Source organism: Clarias gariepinus, chromosome 21 (assembly GCF_024256425.1).
Source record: "Clarias gariepinus isolate MV-2021 ecotype Netherlands chromosome 21, CGAR_prim_01v2, whole genome shotgun sequence".
Lineage (NCBI taxonomy): Eukaryota > Metazoa > Chordata > Actinopteri > Siluriformes > Clariidae > Clarias > Clarias gariepinus.
In genome coordinates, this window is record NC_071120.1 from 27,643,774 (window position 1) to 27,668,623 (window position 24,850).

Genomic DNA, 24,850 nt, shown 5'->3' on the forward strand with positions numbered 1-24,850 from the left:
AAACCAAATTAACTAAATGGAAAACAAAATAACTAATTTAAAAACAAAATAGCAACCCCCCAAAAAAATAGCAACCAAAAACAAAATAACAAATTCAAAACCAAATTAACTAAATGGAAAACAAAATAACTAATTTAAAAACAAAATAACAAAACAAAATAGCAACCAAAAAACAAAATAACACATTCAAAACCAAATTAACTAAATGGAAAACAAAATAACTAATTTAAAAACAAAATAAAACAAAATAGCAACCAAAAAACAAAATAACACATTCAAAACCAAATTAACTAAATGGAAAACAAAATAACTAATTTAAAAACAAATTAACTAAATGGAAAACAAAATAACTAATCTAAAAACAAAATATCAAAACCCAAAACAAAATAAAAAAAAAAAAAAACTAATTTGTTATTTTGTTTGGGTTTTGTTGTTTTGTTTTTGTTATTTCGTTTTGCACTTCACGGCCACCGTAGTTTTGTTTAAAGAAGATTGTTTAAATATAGCATGCAAGAAAAAAATTGGTGCATTGTGGTTCAGGTGATTCAGATTTTCCCCAGTGAATCAATCAGTTGGGGTGAATCAGAATCGATTATGAGGAGTCGACTCAGTGAAGTGACTCGTAGAGGATGTTGAGTGATGATGTGAAGCTAAAGCTGAGGCGCGGCAGTGAGCTGGTCCACAGAGGGATGCGCGCGCGCTCGCTCTCTCTCTAAAGCATTAACGGGAAGAAGCTCGAGTCCCACCAGGAAGGGGGAGAACAGGGACTGGGGTTCGCTTCCTGGCTTTGATTGGGTTTGTGTTGTGTTTGGTGTGTTCGGTGCTCTGGGCTGCATGTGAGACCGAATTACACACACACACACACACAAAGGCCAAACCGGAGAGAGGATGCTGTAAGGTAAGATCCGCCTTTACTTCTCTGCCTTTCATTCTCTAACAGGAATAAAATGAATCCCTGGTGCTTATTAAAGATGATGGTTATTATGATGATATTTTTATTTCTAATTGTGATTATTATGAGGTTGAATTGTGAGTGTGTATGTTTGGGCACGGCCTTGTTTTTTTGTCTGTCTGTCCTGTGGATATAAACTAAACAATCAGATATTATAATATAGATCTATATTATTAATATTTATATTAATATTATTATCTATATTAATACACATGTTTTATATTCGTTTATTCGTCATACATACTTAGATTTTGGTATATTTATAATTCTAACCATATTGATGCAGTTTAGCTGGCATTAAGGGCACTGCAGGGGCATTTAATTTTAAGCACAGCCCTTGATACTTGGTATTGCTTTATACAAATCCATAATGGGCCTCGTCCCAAACCGAATACTATCCTCCCTTAGGCCCCTTAAATAGCTCTAGTGTGCAACTTCAGATCGTAACCATGGTGACCCAAGAGACCACTGATGACGTAATGTTTTGATAAACGAGTAACACATAGAACAGAAACAACAAATAGGTGCTAGTCCTTCTAATAGGTCATGGTACAGCGCGGATTGGGACGTGGCTTTCCCTGTGGTTTGGGACGAGCCCATACATCGCCGTTATAATGCTGAATAAACATCCGTTACCACAACGAGAAAAAAAAATCCGTTACAGCGAGTTAACCGTTAAACGTGTATTTAATTTAAATATTTTCAAATATTTGTTCCGCGCAAGGCGCGCGCGCGCGTTGTGCTGGTGCTGATGTTGGCATCAGCACGCGCCCTGACAGTTGCTAGGCAGCCGCGCGTGGGCCACGAAATCACCCTCGATTAGCCTCATGCTAACCAAATGAGGCCTGATTTGATTTATTGGATGTTTTAGCTTTTATTTAATTTGTGTTACATATTAAATTTCACACTGTGCTTCAGTAAGGGGGTGGGAAGAGTTATGGGGTATATACTTACAGTAGTGCACTCTGAAACACAGACTAACCCACCTTCAGAGGGTTACAGACAAACTGTGGGAATGAATTCATCGGGTCTGTGGTAAATTAATCTTTTGTGTATTAAAACGTGTTGCATGGAGAAGGAGGACGCAAAGCAGCTCAAACTACCAGCTTATAATGTACAAATTATTTTAAAACTTATATATAAACAAAATAAACCAGTGCAAAAGGAAATAAAGGCATTTTTTTTGACTGTTTGTTACCTGTAAAGAGGAAAGAGGTGCATTAGTTGAACAGAGGTTCCCATGGTGTTAAGTTCTCTGGAACAGTACTGATCATTGATTGGACCTTGGGGAACATGATCAGGATTTTCAGGGTTATTAGGAACAAAGATGTTTAGTGATTTTTGGGAACAGTGGTTATTATAGATTGGTCATTGGTTATCAGTAATTGATTGCTGGTGATCAGTGATTAGTTGCTGGAAACAGTCACGGTCAATAATTGGTCAATGATAATTAGATTAATGATATAGTAAACTCACAATTTATTAACAGTATCTTCTTTTGCATTCTATAATGAACTAGGGGTGTGGCCTATTGATTGACATGCTGCTATAACTAATCAGTGTCATCCAAAAACATTCAAAAAGACGAGGAAAAAATGTTGCAGAAGAGCAGGGTTGTGAGAAGGTCATATCTACAAAACTATAAAAGTCTAAACTTCAATTAAATAAGTTTAATTGCTTAACAGCTAAACTTATTCTTAAACTTCAAATTGTTCATGTGCATGAGCTAAAACGCTAAGTCTTAGTTACTTGTGTTTAAAATGGCGGGTCTCCGTCTCGCTCCTGGGAAGTGTACAGAGTAAAAGTGTTATAGAAACCTGACTCATGCAGAGAGATTCGTCTTTATTAGATTCCTTACAGTAAGTGCATGTAACCCAGCTGATGGAGTTCATGGTTGTGGTATGTTGTGTATTTAAGTGGTTTTGGTCTGGAAATAGATGCTGTGAGAAATATCATTGAGACAAGATTGACGAGAAGACCTGATGCTAGACATTGCGACAGGAACTGAAGTTGCTTTTCACCCAACAATGAAATGTTTTCCAATTGTTCCAACAGGTGGCCAGCTAATAGGATGTGAAGATAATGTTAATGTTGTACATGGCGCCATATGATAAATTTACAAATTAGTCATTTAGAGATGATAATATAACCTAAAGAAACCTTACCAGAATTCCAGCATATTCACTTTCAATTGTGCTTTATCTATTTATCCATTCATCCATCCATCCATTCATCCATCCATCTATTGTTAGTGACCATAAAACCAGTGGATGTAGCATGAGTACAGAAATTGGTACAAAATGGTAATCTAAGATCATAAAGAGCACTGATGTATCTTTAAAGTAACAAAGCATCTTTATATCTTGGATATCATGCTTTGATTTGCTTCACTTGTTCGTTTTGTTTCTGATATTATCTCGCACAAGAAACTGCTCTCTGATGCACTGATTTTCTCCCAGTTGCTTCTTCTTTTCTCTCCCCAACCAAGACGCCCACGCTGTTTGTTAGTCTGTCCTCAGGGAGACGTTGGGTGGTAGGCATGACGTCCCCCTCCTTGCAGGGTACACAGAGATGATTTGTGTGTGTGTGTGTGTGCGTGATGTGTAACCTTTTCCCATCTGTCTCATTTTCTAAAGTCTGTGAGATGAACGAGTGAATTAAGCAGTCGGAATTAATCGACTTGCTCGGTATGTTGTTGTTTTTAACCCCACTGCTGTTCAGCACAAACGTCTCTCACACTCTGTGAACAACACTCCATGTGGACTAAAATGTGTTGTTTTTACAGTGCAGTGAAAAAGTATTTGTATTCCGAAAAGTATATATTTTTTATATTTGTCACATTTAAATGATCATCAAACAAATGCTTATATTACACAAAGATAATCCGAGGTAAATACAAAATGCAGTTTTTAAATGATTTTATTTCTAAGGGAAAAAAATCTGTCCAAACCTACCTTGCCCTATGTGAAAAAGTGAATCATGAATGAACTGTGATTTTTTGGAAAGCCGAGTTAAATTTCACCTGCCACACCCTGGCCTGATTAACGCTAAACTTGCTGAATTGGGGGGGGGTGTATTTTTTGATGCCACTGTACTATAGAATAATAAAAAAGGAAATTACTGCAGTTTTATGAAAGCAGGTTGGATTTGATTTGCAGCCCGTGGAGCTTTAGGGGTGATTATAGGAGATCAGATCATCCTAAGCGTCAGTTATGCGATGATGCGTTCCCTCTAAAAGCGTTATAAAAGCGTGGGAAAGACTTCACATCCGGCCAGTCCGATCTTTTCCTTTTTAGCGGATCGATACTCTGCACACTTTCCTGCTCTCATGTACCGCTTTGTGGACAAGCAGGAAGTGCAAGAGTGTGGTAAAGCGTCACACTTAAGAATAAGGGGGCGTGGCTCTGGGTTAATGGCTCTCTGAAAGTCCGGATGTGCCTTAGAAGGGGTGTGGCCTAAAGTTTAAACAAGAAAATTTGTGTGGTTTTATCTAATAAATTACTTCCATATCAGGACGTATAACCGTACAATTATTACTGAAGTGCAAGATTGTCTTGGGGGATGAAGCTAATGCTAAACCGGTAACTTCAATTGTTTGTTAGCAGCATTAGCCTTATAGCTTTAACGTAAAGCTCTTTTCAGACACCAAAACATCAACTTTTTTTTTTCATTTCATCATCTGACAAGGGCAAACTTTTTACGATATAAGTTTAGGATTTTAATTGATCAGAAGATCCATTAGCTTTGCGGATTAGCAGTGCTGAAGGTAGCAGGTTCATATTAATTTGATCGTTCTTATACATTATTATTTCTATTAAAAGAGCTCATGCACAGGAATGTGCACAGCGGACGTAGTATTAAACAAAAACATGTTATGATTTATATAGTGTTTATGGAAGGAGTCTCCAGTTTCAGAGCTTTGTAACAGTTTTCAGGATTTCCTCATTTTATTGGTTTCTGTATTTGTTGTTGTTGGTACATTAACTTCAAGTGCTTATAGCGGATTTATGTTGTAATCTGTTCCCGACTCGAGTGCAGTGAGAGAACCTGCTGGCGACTGCAGACTGGCTCCAGTCGTTAAAGTTCTCCCCAGAGAGAGGCGAGTGCACGGAGCAGCTGAGCCCTCTCTGCAACAAAGACCATCATCATCATCATCATCATCACAGATTTGCAGTCAATAATCACAATCCGAGAAATCATAACATTTAATATGAAATTGCAGCTAGAGGTTTAGGGTGTTCTGCATACGATTTCACTTTGGCGACTCAAAGTCAGATCAGCACTCACTTGCTAAATGGACATAAGCTGCTGAAAGACTGGAGTCATCACTGGGCCTGTGGGTTTTATTGATTTATATATAAAATGTATCCTTTCCTGCTTTTTTTATTGGCATAATTTTATGACTATAGATTAGGATAAAAAGATGAAACATTATACCTGGAAGATCAAATGTCTTTGTTATAAGATATAATAAAATTAATAAAGTTAAGCTATGTTGTGCATTAATATTGGGGTATTAAGATATATAAGCTATTTAATTTATTAATTTCATTTAACATTCAAGAAAGTTAGTGAAGTTAATTAATTAATCTATTGGTTATTTACTTGGTTATTTATTTTGAATAGTAGACTAATCTATTGTTTTTTTTATTCTGTTTTTTTTCTGGTTGGATGATTAATCCTTTTATTAACTTTCCAGTAAATAATTACCATAACTTTAATGTTTAATCTTTTAACCTTTTTTCAAGCATTTTCGCATAAAAAATACTGTATTTGACAAAAAAAAAAAAAAAAAAAAACTTTTGTTAAGGATTAAACAGTCCAGAGGCCATGTGGGGCACCTATACAGTGACAGAAATTATTTAGAAAAAATCTTTTTATTAATAGAAAAACTTGCACACAGCTTAAAAACACAGAGTTTTCCTGTTAAAGCGTAACTAAAGGAAAGACATCACGTCAAAAAGAGACACGAGTAAAAACACAAGGCTTGGCGTGAACATGACCATGAGTTAAAGACTGGCTGCCAGTAGAGTGTGTGTGTGTGTTGACTGAGATCATTAGTGTTAGACAAGTGTGGGTGTGTGGGTGAAAAGTCTTATCTCTTCTCCACAGGATTGCCTGTAAACGCGTGCAAGCGTGTGGGTGTGTGTGTGTGTGTGTGTGTGTGTATGTGTGTATGTGTGTGTGTGCGTGTGTGTGTGTGTGTCAATTGTTTAGAAATGTTACCTACTCCATGTCACATTCTGATTTCTCTTTACATTTTTTTTTGGATTAAATCAATACCTGTACTACGTCAGTAAATTCAATAATTAATACTGTTTTTAAATATTTAATATACTATTTGCAGAATGATATTAATAAACAAACAGACAATTCCTGGGAAAATTGTGAAGCACAGATCCATGGCTTTGTCTGAGCACAATGGTGGAAAAAGGCTCCTGTTTAAGCCGTGGGGTTCTTGAGATATGGCCGCTCACCCTACTTGTGGTTTGAAGTTTAAATACAGTATGCTGTTTGTGAGGAATAAACACCTGGTGTTGTCCTGTTGAAAGAAACTAACCAGCGATAGCATGATGTGATAAAGCGGAGGACCTCCTGTTATTACCATGAAGTTGATTATTTTACTATATACTCTTAAAGAACAACACAAGGGGCAGGATTTAAAGATTACACGTCCCTGTTAATGAGCTGTCGCTATGGAAACGATAATGTATTAATATAAACCCACGTTACCGTCTGAGCCGCTGTTACAGAAAGTTAATAAACTGGGCCTGTGTCCTGACCCCAGTCCTGTGATTCTGCTCACGGTGGAGCCGTCAGTGTCTATAGAGTGGAATTACACTACAGATCAGGTTTCACTCATCACCACTGATCTCTTCTTCTCTTTCTCTAGCTGTGTGCTCCGGTCCCGCCCTGCGTCTCTCTCTCTCTCTCTCTCTCTCTCTCTTTGTCTCTCTCTTTCTCTCTCTCTCTCTCTCTCTGTCTCTGTAAGAGAAGATGAGCCGGTCTCCCACTCCTAAAGACATGTCGGCGCAGCACAGCCCGGTGGACGGAGAGTGCGTGGTGATGGACGCGGTTCAGTCGCCGCCGGAGCAGGTCACACCAACCAGCAGCTCAAAGACTCGCATCTCCAGCCTTCTGAAGAGCCCCGTGAGTGTGTGTGTGCGTGTGTGTGTATGTGCGTGTGAGAAAGAGGCTGTACAAAAAGTACACGTACTGTACATGCACACACAGTCATGTGAACGCTATCCTAATTTTACTCCTTACACCCTACTGACCCACTCCCATCCCTCTCTCCTTCTCTTTCTCTCCTTCCCTCTCATTAGGTTCCCAACGATATGATTAGCTCTACAGCTTAGCCATAATCTGTCCTGAATCACCTCTCACAGCTACACACACACACACACAGACACAGACACACACACATACACAGTGCATTAGAGAGAAATTGAGAACAGGAGTGCATTAGTAAGTGCAACAGATACAGGGGGAGATAGAGAGAGACAGATGGAGAGCAACACAGAGGGAGAGAGAGAGACAGAAAGAGCTTAGAAATGTGCATTAGGGCTAGAAAGTATATTAAACAGTCTGTCAGAGAGAGAGAGAGAGAATGGATAGTAAGAGTGACAGATAAAGGGTGTCAAAGAAGGATACAAGGAGAAACTGAAGCAAACTGTGTGTGTGTGTGTGTGTGTGTGTGTGTGTGTGTGTGTGTGTGTGTGTGTGTGTGTGAGAGAGAGAGAGAGAGAGAGAGAGAGTAAACACTTAGTAGAGAGATGATGCTATAAAGTTTCTACTGTAAGATCCTTCACAGGACCCAGAGACCCGGCATTAAGCCGCCTCAGTGTGTGCTTTTACGACTGTAACCGATCCTAATGCATAAAGTGGGATGTGTGGTAAAAAGAGGTTTTTAACATCGCACGGTTTTCCCGACAGGAACCCTCACACTGGATAAGCGATTTTAGTAAAGTTAGAATAATAACGTTTCATAACGTTAATAACGATTATGTTTTTCATGAACCAACAGAAGTGTGGAGCTTCATGCTGATTCACACGACATCCCTGGCTTTTTAAATATCCGGGTTTAGAATTTCAACGGACACAACAGCTTCCCACACACACACAGTGCGTGTACCTCATCTTACGCAGCTCTTAGTGATGTAATGTTTTATCTCATGTTCATTTTCTTTCCGAAATATTTTCATATTACCAAGTGTCTTAGCTCCTACATCACTCTACTGTAATACACTACATCACGTCCACTTACACGGAACACATCTCAGATGATTAGCGAGTTTTTGTACCACTTGGCTACTTGCTGATGTTGTTCTGTATTTTTTGTAATACTTATTCTTATACACACACGTTAGCTAGCATTATGTTCCCAAGTGGTCCAGGGATAAACATACCGTTATTTGCTGCAGCAGCTGAAGTTTGAGTCCATCAGTTTGGTATTAATATAGTTTTGAAGTCATTTTTGCAGCGTTGTGTTTGGGCCATTCGTTATCCCACCATATAGTCAACGTTGTTCTGATGTCATTTCATCAACGTGGTTCTAACTTTCAAAAACAACTCAATACCAACACTTTCCTAACGTCACCACAATGTTCTGTCAGATGAAGATTCCTCACAGATATTAATGCTGTACGAGCTTAGTGCCGTCACTAGTAAATATTTTAAAGACTGCTAATCAGACTCAATCTCACTTATTGACGTACTATTCAAGTGCAGTGGGTATGTCTGATCTGCTCTATATAAGATATCTGCAGTCTGATCTACGCTGTAAAAGTTTTGTGTTCTAATGTACTCTATACAATATACGATATCTGGGTTCTGATCGATGCTACACAAGATATCTGTGATCTGATCTCTATATAAGGTATCAGTGGTCTAATCTACTCTACATGAGACATCAACAGTCTGATCTATTCTATTTAAGATATCTGCAATCTGATCTACTCTGTGTAAGAGATCTGTGGTCTGATCTATTAAATATAAGATATCCGCCTTCTGATCTGTTCTATAAAATATATCTTTCTAACCTAATCTTTAAAAGACCTGGGTTCTGATCTGCTCCATAAAATATATACAGTGAGGTCAATAAGTATTTGATCATCCTGTGATTTTGCAAGTTCTCTTACTGAGAAATCATGGAGGGTCTACAGTTTTCAGCGTAGGTGCATTTCCACTGTGAGAGACAGAATCTAAAAAAGAAAAATCCGGAAATCACATTGTATGATTTTTAAACAAATTATTGGTGAATTACTGTGTCAAATAAGTATTGGATCACTTGCTTATCAGCCAGATTTCTGACCCTCAAAGACCTGCTTTTAAATAGTCCAGCTACACTCTGCTCATGATTCTAAATTAGTAGCACCTGTTTGAGGTCGTTAGCCGTCATAAAGACACCTGTGCACCCCACAATCAGCCAAAGTCTAAGTAGATACATGGGGTATCAATGATGCTAAGAATGGTGAAGAATCAGCCCAGAACTACACGGGAGGAGCTGGTCAATGTCGTGAAGAGAGCTGGGACCATCGTTTCCAAAGATACCATCAGTAATACACTAAGACGTCATGGTTTAAAATCTTTCATCGCATGGAAGGTTCCCCTGTTTAAGTCAGCCCATGTCCAAACTTGTCCAACCCATGTCCAAACTGCCCATGTGCAAAGCCCCGAAACCTGACAGATCTAGAGAAGATCTGTATGGAGGAGTGGGCCAAAATCCCTCCTGCAGTGTGTGCAAACCTGGTGAAGAACTACAGGAACCGTTTGACCTCTGTAATTGTTAACAAAGGCTTCTGTACCAAATATTAAAATTTTTTGATTCAAGTGATCAAATACTTATTTGACACAGTAATTCACAAATAAATAAATAAAAAAAATCATACAGTGTGATTTCTGGATTTTTCTTTTTAGATTCTGTCTCTCACAGTGGAAATGCACCTATGCTAAAAATTGTAGACCGTCCATGATTTCTAAGTAAGGGAACTTGCAAAATCACAGGGTGATCAAATACTTATTGACCTCACTGTATATGTGTTCTGATCTACTCTATATAAGTTGTCTGCGGTCTGACCTACTTTGTGTAAGCTATCCATGGTCAGATCTACCGTCTGTAAAATATATGTGGTCTGATCTACTCTATATGAGATATCTGTGGTCTGATCTACTCTATACAAGATATCATTGGGTTAGCTGTTAACTGTTTACTGTCGTCTAAACCTCTGGAGACATGTCTCACACATCAAACACATAAAAATGTCGGACTCCACTTCCCGTAATCAGGGCTGTCCCCTTTTACACAGATCTCATCTCGCCCCAGTGACCGCCACCGCTCCCGGCTTAGAGGCACAACAACAACAACCTCAAGTCTGTATCTGTGCCTTTTACACTGAATGCCAAGGCGCAATGATGGTGCAATATTCCCACCTTGAACAAGCTGTGTGAAAGAGATAGAGAAGGAGAGAGAGAGAGATAGTGTGTGTGTGTGAGAGAGAGAGAGAAAGAAAGAGAGAGAGAGAGTGTGGGAGGGAAATCAGTTATACTATCAGCATGTTGGCGTAGCTGTCGCTAGAGTGGAAAGAGAGGGAGAGAACTTTTATATGCAGGAATTACTGCAGGCTCTACTAAGAGGTACCCTGTGTGTGTGTGTGTGTGTGTGTGTGTGTCTTTGAATGTGTGTAGATAGATGAGGGTAAGTGTCAACTTGTTTGTGCTGTGTTTGTTGAGTATGTGTGTGTGTGTGTGTGTGTGTGTGTGTGTGTGTCTTTGAATGTGTGTAGATAGATGAGGGTAAGTGTCAACTTGTTTGTGTTGTGTTTGTTGAGTATGTGTGTGTGTGTGTGTGTGTGTGTTCTTTGCTAAAATAGTGGGTGTAATTTTTTTCTTTCTTTCTTTAGTGTATTTGCATTTGTGTTTATACACATGTGTGTGTGCGTGTGTGCAGTCGTTTCGTGAGGAGTTGGACATGCTGATTCAGGAGCAGATGAAGAAAGGCGGGAGCTCATCCAGTCTGTGGGCTCTCACGCAGATCGCTGACTTCATGGCCTCTCATGGCTCTCCTGCTGCACTGCCTTCCTGTGAGCAAAAGACACGCACACACACACACACACACACACACACACACACACAGTATATGTAGTGATTGTACTGTAAATACTGTATTAGTGTAAAAGTGAAGCCACAATGGCTCCGAGGCCATCTAGTGGCTGGTTGCGGTACAGTCGTTTAGTTTTACTCATTCACCTGTAACTGAACTGGAAGAGTCACTTTTCGTTAGTAGAAAGTTATGTATGTGCAAATTATTTTGTTGGGAATAGTATTCTGTCAGATTTTTTGGTTTGTTTGTATTTTTTTTTTGTTTATTACAAGTTTACTTGTTCTTAATACATTTACTCTCTCTTGTTTTCCTTCTTATAAATGTGTTTAGATGTGTTTAAAAGGGCGTGGTTGATGAAGTGATTAACAGTAGACACACACACACACACACACACACACGTACACGTACACACTTTCCGATATGTTGCTGAAGCTCTGCCCAGTTCAGTAGTAAAGCCCTCTCGTTAAAGTCCCTCAGTGGGAAGTTAATTGCCATTTTTCTGGAATATTCTGGAACATTCTAAAGTCTGAGCTAGCTTGTTTTGATACGATAACTAACAAACCAATGTGAGTGACGGAGTGACCACCTTCTGGTCTTGCTCTCCCTCATCTTCCTTTCGGTTTAAATCCTTTTTTACGAAAATACGAATTCTTTCTCATCCACTTTCTTTTAACAGTGTATTCACCCTTTCCAAATTCCCACTGGTCCCACTGGTCCTTCCCTAAAGGAGAGCGCTCCTCTAGCATTAGCTAGTTTTAACCAATGTTAGCTAAGACGAGCCGACATGGTCCAACACTAGCTAAAACTAGCTGACACTGGGCGTGTTTTAGAGGTCAGAATGAGAGGAAAATCATAAAGAGATGCAGTTTTTCTCCTCAGAAACTCTCTTGTGTTTGGTGTAAAAGATGACGCAGGTGCTTCCATTAGAATATTTTTAGGTGATAAATGCTAGTTTACATTAGCATTAACACTGCAGATTACCATAGAAGATTAGTGAGTGTTGCTCAGTCAGTCATAACTCAGTGCGCAGAAATCTTTCCCTGAGGAGGTAAATGAGTAAACCTGTGAGGAACTCGATTCTGACTGCAGTGCTGTAAGCGGTGTACACCTTACTGTAACGCTCGACTTCATGCTCTCAGCTAACCATTAGCATGACCTGTTTACTCTCATTCACACAACACCTTTCTCATTTACTTCACTCTCTCTTGATATCTTTATCGTTCTTTTTTTCTCTTATTCTTTTCTTAATCATTATCTCTCTCTCTCTCTCTCTCTCTCTCCTTGCTTCCTTATTTATTTTCATGTCTTTTGTTCTCTCGTTCCTTTCGTCCTGTTTCTCTGTACTATACTGTATCTAATCTAATTTTCCTGTCTTCTCTCTCTCTCTCTCTCTCCTTTCTAATTTTATCTCTTTATTCCTCTCTGTATTTATCTTTCCCTCCCCCTTTCTCTTTCTCTCTCTCTCTCTGTCTGCAATTTTTATTTCTCAGATTATCCCCCTCTCTTCGCTTGTAATCCATTCCTCCTTCTTCTCTCACTTCTTATTAAAACTTTTTTTACACACACCCTCTCTCTCTTTCACTCTCTCTCTCTCACTCGCTCTCTCTCACTCTCTCTCTCTCTCTCTCTCCAGCTATGACCATGGTAACGCCCATTAATGACCTGCATGGCTGGGATGGGGTTGCCATGGTGAAGGGGGAGCGGCTAATGCGCTGTAAGTTGGCGAGTGTTCACCGCCTGTTCGATCTGTATGGCTGGACTCAGCTCACTACGACCCGGCTCACGGTGCGCCCTACACTTATACACTACACCTTCACATTTACACACTACACCCTACACACTTAGACACTACATCCTAAACCCTACTCACTTGCACACTATCCCCTATGTCCTATAACCTGCACCCCACACACTTACACTCTACACATTTACTCACTATACCTGACACCCTACACACTTACACACTACATCTTACACTTTACACATTTACACACAATACACTACACCCTATACCCTACACATTTACACACTGCAATCTACACACTTACACATTACACCTTTTTCCGTCCACACTTACACACTATACCTTACACCCTACATACTACACTCTACACACTTACACATCATACCTCACACCCTGGACACTATACCCTACTTACTGCGCACTACACACTGTATCCTACATATACCCTAATCAGTATATCATGCTGAGTCCTATATCCTGCTCAGTACACTATAAACCCTACACCTTATACCCTACTCTTTAACCCATAGCACCCTACACACCACACTACACACAATACGTTACACACTTCACACTTAACCTTACACTCTACACCCCGCAGTACATACTTCCCGAGACACTATTCCTTACACACTAGACAGTCACCACATCCTAGCTCACAGTCCATCCTTCACACTGCAACCTGAGCCCTGTATAGAGGATGGATATATTCACAGACTTTTACTGACATCAAGTGACAGAACAGTCATGTAGGCAGCTATAGGAAACACTTCTCTAAAATGTACCATGTCTAAAATGTCTCTGGCTGTCTGCTCCGTCTGTAGATGCGTATCAGTAAAGAGCAGGAGCACTTCCTGGTTCTACCTGACGGCCTGACCTACGGCGAGGTCACCGCCTCTAACCTGGTGAGAGTCTTTATTTTATACAGAATGGAGGTCATGACGGTCACCAAGTAGATATGAATAAAAAAAATGATTCAATATTTATTTACTCCTAGGTTTCATTTTACTTGGCTGTTCTATTTTTAGTCTATTATTGGGCAGATTAATTTCAGCCGGGTCTGAATTATAGTTTCATTATAAGTGGAGATGTGGAGGATAAAATATGCATGAGCTCATTTTTAAGACATTGTCTCCTGTACACTGTAGTCTGGCTGTAATAGCTTCCAAAATTAAACTCGCCCTACACCAGAGTAGCTATATTTGGATCAATGAATGATGATGATGATGATGATGTGTGTGTGTGTGTGTGTGTGTGTGTGTGTAGGTGAAGGTGAATATCCTGGGTGATGTGATTGATCAGGGCAGCACTACATTAGGAGTGGACGTTTCTGCCTTCAGCCTGCACTCGGCCATTTACTCCGCCCGACCCGATGTCCGCTGCCTACTACACCTCCACACCCCGGCTACAGCTGCTGTACGACACACATGCGCACACACACACACACACACATAATAATAATAATAATAATAATAATAATATCTCAGTTTTATATAGCACCTTTCAAAATACCCAAGGTCGCTTTACAGTATGAGGCGTGTGTAATGTAAGCATATAAGTGGGGGGGGGGACTAGAGGCCAAGGGCCTCTGTGAAGAGATGTGTTTTGAGATACTTTTTGAACAGGGGTAGTGAGGGGGCACATTGGACATGAAGGGGTAGCTTCATTAGAGGCTCTGTCGCCAAAGGTCTTGAGTCTGCTGTGGGGGACGATCAGCTGGGTGTTGGGGTGGAGGAGGTCAGTAAGGTAGTTGGGAGCCAGTCCATGGAGAGCTTTGTAGGTGAGGAGGAGGACTTTGTAACTGATGCGGAATTTGATGGGGAGCCAGTGAAGCTGTTTGAGAATGGGAAGGATGTGGTGCCAGGGCCTAGTGCCTGTTAGAATCCGTGCAGCAGCATTCTGGACGTATTGCAGTCTATTCAGGGCTTTGTTTGGCAGACCTGACAAGATGGCATTGCAATAGTCCAGACAGGAGGAGATGAAAGAGTGGATGAGGGTCTCTCTTACTGAACAGAGAGTGAGGGCCTGAGTCTGGAGATATTCCTTAGGTGATAGAAGGCAGATTTGGTAATTCTTTTGATGTAAGACTGAAATGATAGAGTAGGATCCAGGATGATGCCCAGATTGCAGACTTCAGGGGATGGAGTCATGGAACAGCCATTCACATCTAGGTGGAGGTCCCCAACCTTCCTTAGTAGTGGTGCCTCTGCCACCACCATGAGCTCTGTTTTGCTGCTATTTAGTTTGAGAAGATTGGTGGTCATCCAGGTTTTAATATCTTGCAAGCAGTGGACAAGAGGCATTGGGGGGAGTTGGGCAGAGGGTTTGGTGCTGATGTACAGTTGTATGTCGTCAGCGTAACAATGAAAACTGAGTCCATGAGAGCGGATAATTTGTCCTAGAGGGAGCATGTATATGGTGAAGAGAAGGGGGCCAAGCACAGATCCCTGGGGGACCCCATGGTTGATTGTTGTTGTTGTGGAGTGTGAATCTTTCAGGGTGATGTATTGTTGCCGGTTTGATAAATACACACATATAAAAATAAAATTAGACTCATTTATACAAACTAATGCAAAGACACACAGACAAATTAAACGTTTTGATCGATGACTGACAATCAATATTCAAAAAGCAATATTCATTAAAATCAATATATAAAAAGTTAAATAAATTTTTATTATCATAAAGCACTATCTATCATTATCTAGTGATCTTTAGCAGACCACGCCTATGTCAGTCATCACTTGCTCAGGTTTTAATTTCCCTGATGTTAGGTTCAATGGCTTAACCCTAAACCATTCACTAACTACTTGTTTTTCATTTTTTCCCACCTGCATGTGGACGACTAATAATATCTAAACTGTATCTCCACCTGTATCTGAGCGTATCATTACGTCATGAAGAACGCCATTAGCTACCTGTAACTCTTGGCTGCGTCTCTAAGCAGATTTAACTATAATGGTAGAGTGCTAAAAATTATTTTAGAAAATATTGATGCGTTATTGTTATTATTGTTTTGCGGGTGCTAAGATAAAATTTCCGTCGTTGCAGCACTACAAGAAATAAACTCTTTAAACTAGCAAAATTATCTACACTGGCAAACAAAACAAGAATGGATCGGCATGTAAAGAAAGTGAGGTTTATGTTTGTTTTTTTTTAAGATAATGCTGACACGGATATCCTGCTCACGGCTACCAGTTTAGCTTCGCAGCATTAGCGTTAATTTGTGTAAAACCCCTCTACACATGAATCTTTAGCACCTGACCTGTGATCTGTTTAATCCAGGTGTCGGCCATGAAGTGCGGCCTCCTGTCGCTGTCCCATGAGGCTTTGCTGGTGGGCGACGTGGCGTATTACGACTACAACGGCGTGATGGAGGAGGAGGAGGACAGAGTGGACCTGCAGAAGAGTCTCGGGCCTACGTGCAAGGTGATAAACACTCAGTCATCATCATCGTTAGCACACGCACGCTCACAGACACACTAAAATGTAATGGGTTTTAAGGTTCTTGTCCTGAGGAACCACGGCTTCGTGGCTCTGGGAGAATCAGTAGAGGAGGCTTTCTACAGCATCTACCACATCCAGACAGCCTGTCAGATTCAGGTAGGAGTTCATACAAGTATTACTTTAGACTACATAGAGATGTGTGTGTGTGTGCGTGTAGGTAATAGAAATATGCGATGTTGTAGGTTTCAGCATTGTGCTGCGCCGGAGGAGAGGAGAACCTGATCATGCTGGACCGGACCGTGCACAGACCGATCTCCACTGGCACCGTGGGCTGGGCCGGGTCCACGTTCGGTCCCATGCACAAGACTCGGCTCGGAGAGCACGAGTTCGAGGCGCTCATGAGGACTCTCGACAACCTGGTCAGAGACTGCATATATTATTAGCACTAATATTATCATCATTTTTATTATTATTAATCCCACTAATAATTTAGCATCAGCACTAGCTTCCTTTAGTGCCGTGACAATACTACAAAGATCATTTGAAACACACATAGTGGATGTTGATGTGTCAGCTCTGTGCTGTAACCTGAGCTGACCCGTGTGTTCAGGGTTACCGAACAGGATACGCCTACCGCTTTCCCGTCCTCCTGGAGCGCTCCAGGACCCGCCGAGAGGTGGAGGTTCCCGCCACCGTCACCTCCTTCAGCTTCGACGCAGAGGGGAAGCGGGTGCAGACGCGACCTCAACCTCACACCCACAAACAGCAGCTGGAGAAAACGCGATGGCTGAACACTCCGAACACGTACCAAAAGGTCAACCAGGACCAGACGAGCCCCGGGCACCGCACCACGGTCAGAACAACACCGGCTTCCACGACACTCGGGCGCAATCATGTGGGATTCAGCGGTGTTTACTAGGGCTGGGTGCCGCGATAAAGATATTATATCAGTGTGTGTACAGGAATAAAGCATTTAACACCGCGAAGGAGGAAAAAATTAAGATCTAAGAAGCCGAGTTTGTTATAAAAATTAAACACGGGTATTAAACTCAAACATTTTATTAAATTAGATCATTCGCACCCAGCCGTAGTGTTCACTTACTGAAAGTATCTATCTTTCTATTATTTTTTTTCCTCCCACTGTTTCCCTCTCTCTCTTTCTAACTTGTAATGTCTGTCTGTCTCATATAATAATGATACCCAGTGCTTATTGGAAATACCTTTTTTCTCTCTCTCTTTCTCCCCCTCTCTCCACCTCTCTCTCTCTCCGTCCCTCTGCAATGCAGTGGAGATATTTCAGGATTATGAAACCGACTGCTGCAGTGTCTCTGCTGCCCTCTGGCTGATCCTCTCTCCCTGATCCTCTCTACCTGTTTAATAGTCATGATTTCATTATTCACCTCGTTTACTCATACACTTCACCTCTGACCCTGTTCGCTCCTCTCGCTTTCAGTGGCTGCGCACCGACGAGGTAGCTCAAACCGGAGGCACAGCCATCAAAATCGAGAACCCCAACCAGTTCGTTCCTCTCTTCACCAACCCTCAGGAGGTCCTGGAGACGAGGAATAAGGTACAGTGAGGTGACAGGTTTACATAACACAATTTTTAAAAAAGACACTTTAATATTCATTCACCTTTAACATGAACAACATTGAAAAGGTAACAAAGTAAACATAAAACACACAGAATTTAATGTGGAAATTAGTTCCTGTTCTCATGTTTTCCTGTTTTTGGTTTGAGCGCGCGCACTGGAGACCCATCTGAACGTTGAAAACTGACTAAGAAGTGAATTTTGAGTCATTTATTGGTTCCGTTGACTAGAGATACAACTTTTGTTTAATGTTTTATAATCAGGTAACATTAACAAGTGGAAGACTAAAAATCTCCCACAACGTACCTGGAGATGCACAGCGATAACAATCTCGCTCTATCCTCTGGAGATCGGATGCTGTAGCCTAGAGAGAGCTGATTGACCGAGTCCTCTCAGAGGGAGGCACTCTAATGTCCTTTACAGCCAATCACGGGTGTCTGTGAGCTCACACGTGTCAAGAGTAGAGAGTGCTGTCCTCCAAGTGTGTTACACCACTCCCTACGGTGAATGAGCGACAAGATCGAAATGATGCGGTCAGAGAAATAGCGTGATAGTCATCGTCCTCGCTGGTTGGTAGTCGTAGCCTTGATGGAGGCGTGGCCTATTGAGGGGTGGGAATTGGCTACAACTAAATTAGGGAAAAAATCTTAAGGAAATTATATATTTTTTTAATTATGAAAAAAAACCTAAACAATAACGTATTAGAACAAGCGCGTTAATATAAACCCTCGATTTGCATAAATAGCTTCTGCTCAGATGGGTTGGAGAATCTGAGCAGTGTTGTGGTGCAATTTATTTTAGCTCCCTGTAGAATTTGATAATACTCCTATATTCTTTTGTCTGTTTTGTCCTTGTTTCAGATCCGACAGCAGAACCGCCAGGACATGAAGACAGCAGGACCACAGTCTCAGTTATTAGCCAGCGTGATCACAGAGAACAGCCCACCGGTACTAAACCATCTAACATTCATGATGTAGGAGGCAGAATAGAACAGCCGTAGGTGTGTAGGAGCCGGTAGGAGCCTGGGGGCTGTTTTGAGTCATCAGCCAACCGGTCAGGTTTATCAGAAGGTGGGAGGAAACTGGAGAACCCACAAGCACAGAGAGAACACACACACACACACAAGCAGTTTCTTGTTTTGACATAACTCTGTATACACTTTTGTTACGTCCATTGATGGTGTGATTAATTATTCTCAGTATAATTCTCATTCAGTAAATCTTCCCTTATCATGTGTGAGTGGCTCCTGATCTCACACTCATGTTAACTCAATCAACGGTAACGTTAATGATTCTGGTTAGCAACGCTTTTCTCAATGGTGTCAATGGTATCTTCATATTTAATGATTGGGATTTAATGTAACCGATAATTATATTCACCTTTAGTTCATGTTATCTTTAGTGATGCAGATTTCAAACACATTTATCTTAACCAAGAGTTGAACATGTTCACAATCAATAATCAATTAATAATAAATGATAACAATTAAGGCGGCACGGTGGTGTAGTGGTTAGTACTGTCGCTGTGCACCTCCAGGGTCCAGGGTCGATTCCCGGCTCTGTGTGCATGGAGTTTGCATGTTCTCCCTGTGCTTGGTGGGTTTCCTCCGACAGTCTAACTGACCATAGTGTATGAATGAGTGTGTGTATGTGTGTATGTGTGTATGTGCCCTGCGATGGATTGGCACCCTGTCCAAGGTGTCCCCCTAAGCCTCCTGGTATAGGCTCCAGGCCCCCTGCGACCCAAAATACAGGATAAAGCGGGATAGACCATGAGTGGTAACAATTATTTGTTTTGCGGTTTAAGTTTTATTCGAACAGTTATTACTATAATAATAACTTGTAAATTAGTTATGTGAGACAAATTAATGAAGCCCAAAAAGCTTTTTAAAAAAAGAAGAAAGAAAAAAAAAGTGAAGCTTCTAAAAATACACTGCCTAATATTGACCATCGCCAGCGATAATCTGCATGTGAGAAATAAGACGCAAAACACAAACGAACAATTAATAATTCCTTAAATGGTTAAATTCTTTAATTAGATTTATCCATAAGCGATTAATAATTACCTTCCCTAATTATCTCAGGTGCATTCTGTGTACTGTTTATGCTCACGTTGACTTGATGAAGCATAGCGATTGTTCAGACTGAAGGACGGAGGGTGTCCCAGCTTTTATTACTAAAAGAGTCGCAACTTTCCAATAACAAATCTGACTTGGTTGTGTTTGTGTGTACATGTATGTGTGTGTTTATGCATGTGTGTGTGCATCTCACCACAGTCTCCAGAGAAGTTGGAGCCCCCTTCGACCCCTGAGCCGGAACCCCCGAATCCGTTCAATGAGCTGACGGATCAGGCGCTGGAGGATTATCGCAAAGAAGTCCAGCGCAAGCAGCTCACTGAGGATGGTACGACCTGTACACCACGGACGCCTCGTCATCCCACAACACACACTGCATGTTGCACATTGTTAGCCAAACCTGTCACTCGTTCACGCTAGCAAGCAACAAAACAAGAAGCAAACGTCGATTTTTTTTTTTATATGTTTGTCACTCAATTAGAGATTTTCTCGGTATTAAGCAAATTAGATAAGAATGATTGATTAATCAGCCTGATACTTTTGCACGTGATCACTTTCACAAAAATGACTTTTTAATTAATTTCTTTGTTTTATAAATGTGTAATTATTTTAGTTCTTTAAACAAATATAATATATGAAAACTTGTTGGGAGACACAAAATACATTTGTTTTTAAAGGATTATCTCATTTATTAGAAATAAAATGTTGTCCAATGCCAACTGGCCCAGTGTGAAAAAGTAATCACACCCTTGGGTTCACAAATTAACCAAATTTAGTTGATAATCAGCTTTTTTTTTTTTTTTTTTTTTTTTTTATAAATTTAGTCCTGTCCAATTCTTTTTTCGATTTTCTCCCCAATCTAGTCATGGCCAATTCCTCCCCGTCACCAGGGGGCTCCCACATTAAGGCTACCACAACCACTCAGTCGGGAGGGCGAAAGCTATCCCGTGTTTCCTCCGAACCACGTGACGCGAGCCGACCGCATCTTTTCGAACTGCTCGCTCACGCACCGTTAGGGGCGGAGTAACACACTCGGAGGAAAGCGCTAGCCGCCCCTTCCGCGTGCGCGAGCTTACAGACGCCCCTGATTGGCTGTAGAGCCGTGATTAATGCGGGAGCCCAAATACCTCTCATCCCGCCCCCCTGAGAGAGCCCGGCCAATCAGCTCTCTCTGTGCCTCCGGCTGTGAGAGGAAAACGGCATCACCCGGGGTTCGAACCAGCGATCTCCGGATGATAGGGCGAGCGCATTACCACTGCGCCACTCGGAGGCCCCGATAATCAGCTTTAAGGGATCCGTAAGGCTGGTCGTTTAAAGTTATGCTTTGTGTGTCTCCTGATCTTGTATTACATTCTGTGTGTGTGTGCAAAAACTGATTTATCAGGAGACAGGTTCTTAACTCTACTGTATATACACATAGTGTTACCGAGGGAAACTGTCTTTGGAAAGTTTGCTGAACTAGGGTTTACACGTCCTGGTTAGCTTGTTAGCGCCATTATTGTGGTACGAAACTAACAAACTTTAGACATCACACTTGTCTTAGCTGATCCGCTGAAGTAAATTGGAAATGATGCACTGTATATTTCATGTTTACAGCTGTGATGAATCTTAGTGTTAATCAATTCTGTTCCTGTTGAACTATAACTCGTTAACATTCCCGAATCATTAACTACTTTCTAATGTTAAGGTTTGCGAGCTTTACACACAGATCTCTGTCCTAACACACCCTCTGCCCTGTCTCACTATTTTAACTCACTAATTACTCTCCTAACTCTCCTTCCCGTCCCGTGTCACCCCCATGTCCTCAGTGTCAGGTGGGGAGGAGGTGATGAACGATACGGGGACTCCTCCCCCCGCTTCTTCTCCCACAAAAGTGCCCTCCCCCACCAAACCACCTGCCTCAGGTGAGCCCTCGCACCAGTACACCTCACCCTCACACCTCACACACCTTTTCAACACACTCACAGCATGCGCTTACTAATGACACTATGGATTAGGGGTTTCTAAATAATTTCAAATGTGGGCGGGGCTAGTGAGCTGATTGATCCTCATAATGATTCCAACTAGAAACCCTTTTCTATCGGACAGTGTCAAGGGTATCATCATATTTAATGTTTGGGTTTTAATTCGAATTTACCTTGAATTGATTTTTTATTCATGGTATCTTTGGGGTTGGAGATTTCACACGTTTAACTGAACATGTTAACAATTATTAAGCAATTAATAATTAATTATAATTATGTTTTCTTATTGTTAACAGTTATAACAATAAATTAGTTAAGTGAGACAAATTGATGAAGAAACAAAAAAAAGCAGCTGAAAATACACTGTCCAATATTGTGCGTTGCCAGATATAATTACGATGGCCCTGAAGTGCAAAACAAATTAACAAAACTGAAAACAAAATAACAAAACCCAAAACTAATTTGTTGTTTTGTTTTTGGTTTTGTTATTTTGTTTTTGAATTTATTTTGTTTTCAGTTTCGTTCATTTGTTTTGCACTTCACGGCCACCGTACAGTATACACGCTTATTACATACAGTGTAACATTGTGTTGGCTAATTTCCCCGGCATGTAAAAATTTAAAAACCTTTTTGGAGGTCAAACACTTGACACATGAACAAAGAGAAATACTTTCGTTTTTGGATCATGTGACGTGCCACCGTGTACTGATTTCATGTTGTGTCATGGTAAAAGACTTTTCATCCCGTTTTTACTAACAGAATTCAAAACCATTTTATTAACCAAACAAAAAGACAAGATGTTTTTTATTTTTTATTTTAAGCACTTCACAATCAGTTTTTTACTGTTTATCCAGAACGCTTTTTTCAGCCGTACGTTCAGCCGTAAATGTTCAGTGTTTGCTGAAAATGTCCTCGTAAAATGTTTCCACACTGATAGAAAAAGTAAAACAAATCCCCACCAAGTCTGTGTAGAAATTACAAAAATAGCTTGAGCATAAAAAATATTTTATAAATGTATAAATAACATTTTGTGTGTTGCATGGAATTTCCGCAATACTACAGCTCTGTCCTTTTGGCTCAGCTTAGTAGCTTCACCAAGAGAGAAAAAAAAACATTGCAACAAAACACTGAAATGTTTAATTCAAAGTTTCTCACTGATATGCAACGATATGCAATAAATCAGTCAATCAATCAATTATTCAATCGATAAACTACTCGTTTAACCCTTACACCACCTCTTCTTGGGGACAGAGATGGACGGGAAAACTACGGACGTCGTCCCGAACGGGAAGGAGGAGGACGCGAAGCAGCAGGAAGAACTGGAGAAAGGATTAAAAGCTCTCTCCACCAGTGACACATCAGAAAGCTCGGTGGTCCCGCCTACCGCCCTGCCCACCAAGCCTCCAGGCACCACCCCCGAGGGCTCGCCCTCCAAATCCCCGTTCAAGAAGAAGAAGAAGTTCAAAGCGCCGTCCTTCCTGAAGAAGAGCAAGAAGCAGAAGGAGAAGGCTGAGGCTTGAGCTCACACTCCAACACATTTATACTTACTTATACACACACACATACACACACATCTACCGTTCCAGTAACACAAACACTCGATTAAAACAGTGTGTATCCATCTGTTTGTCCATGAAGCATTTTCAGATGATTGTTTTTAACAAGCTAATTCTCACCATAATCTGACTAACCCCCTCTGACGTAACAAAAAATCGAGCTCTTCACACACATTTTAAACTTGTATCACACCTGTATCGCACGAGCAACGAGCAAGAACCCGGCATGAACTCAGCACTTTGTTGATTCGGATTGTTCACTGATAGTTATATTGCACAAGTGCTTGTATAATCCAATGATGTGTCAGTTTTACCGACTTCCTGTTCAGCCTTTCACACCTCACGTGATTATGAATAGAATAAACAATTAAAAAAAACACCAAATAAACATGACTTTGGCTTGTATATGCAAAGAAAAAAAAAGCCCAACTTTAAAACAGCACTCAGACATCCGGCTTTCTGAGTTTTATTTTATACAATCAACGATTTTTCTTTCGCAGTTGTAATTATTTTTATGATCAGTAACTCTGATTTAATTGCCTTTTGGTGTATGTGTGCTGGTCTGAGTCAGTGTCATGTTAGAATGTAAAGTGATAGCCTGAATGCTAGGTTGTACCAATCATTAAAAAATTGTTGAAAAGAATTTCAGCCTGCGCTATTGTGTGTTTTTTTTTTTTTTTTTGCTCTTTAGGGAATTCTGCTTAATGTCACATTCATTTATTTATTTCAGTATTTTTATTTGAAAGGTCCATGTTCAATATTAAACATAAATGCTGCCATTAGATGTATTGTATTAGTTTGGAGCATTAAAACATTAAAAGACCCTTACTGCATCAGAAGAATACTAATTAATACTAAAGAATATAATCACAATGAAAAGAAACAACACCAGACAAATAACCAAGAACAACAAGACATATTATACCATAAACTAATCAGAAAACAAAGTAGTAGTTTTGTTAAGAACTCAGTGTCACAAGCCCTTTAAATCTTCTGGAAATTCTTTATTCAGCTTAATTTTTTATTTTAACTCGTGAAGTCCCCTAAGTGACATCTAATGGATAAAGAGTTAACAGTCACCTCATAGAGGAGGAGCCAAGCAGTTTATAATTCTATACACAAGACACAAATTTGAATTTAATCTGAAATTCTCAAAGATGAGGAACCATGTTTCAGATAAAAGTCCAGATTAGACTCAAACAATAAATTAAGCAGCCGATCTCTCTTGTTTGTTTGTATTGTTTTATATCCCTCCTTAATGGGTCGTATTTTAGTTTTGAGTCAATGGGAACAAAACATTGGTCTATTCAATATAATGTATAAATCTGCTTTAATCTTATTTTCTGACATGATCCTAACATCAGAACAAGTGCTTTAGATTTGTTTTATTCTTATCATGGTTTCTCATTTGTTTTTGTTG

General features: G+C 40.4%; 1 protein-coding gene across 3 annotated transcripts; it reads left to right on the plus strand.

The window, feature by feature from the left end:
• Positions 1–651: 651 nt before the first annotated feature.
• add2 (adducin 2 (beta)) lies at positions 652–24,073 on the plus strand. Of its 3 annotated transcripts, XM_053481072.1 has the most exons (15): positions 652–898; positions 6,846–7,102; positions 10,902–11,034; positions 12,688–12,839; positions 13,623–13,703; positions 14,065–14,214; positions 16,084–16,227; positions 16,303–16,401; positions 16,488–16,664; positions 16,856–17,098; positions 17,699–17,815; positions 18,697–18,783; positions 20,112–20,238; positions 21,719–21,814; positions 23,126–24,073. In XM_053481072.1, the coding sequence occupies exons 2-15, from the start codon at positions 6,950–6,952 to the stop codon at positions 23,392–23,394; spliced, it is 2,028 nt and encodes a 675-aa protein (XP_053337047.1). In that variant the 5' UTR covers positions 652–898; positions 6,846–6,949; the 3' UTR covers positions 23,395–24,073. The 3 variants fall into 3 exon arrangements, with proteins under 3 accessions (XP_053337047.1, XP_053337049.1, XP_053337050.1); XM_053481074.1 differs by lacking the exon at positions 21,719–21,814; XM_053481075.1 differs by lacking the exons at positions 652–898; positions 6,846–7,102 and adding an exon at positions 10,497–10,588.
• Positions 24,074–24,850: the final 777 nt, after the last annotated feature.

Excerpts from the sequence above, each read along its gene's own strand:
- add2 (XM_053481072.1), top strand. The coding sequence starts at position 6,950 with ATGAGCCGGTCTCCCACTCCTAAAGACATGTCGGCGCAGCACAGCCCG. Across the intron at positions 7,103-10,901 it reads CCAGCCTTCTGAAGAGCCCC|TCGTTTCGTGAGGAGTTGGA; the intron begins GTGAGTGTGTGT and ends GCGTGTGTGCAG. Across the intron at positions 17,099-17,698 it reads GCCCCGGGCACCGCACCACG|TGGCTGCGCACCGACGAGGT; the intron begins GTCAGAACAACA and ends TCTCGCTTTCAG.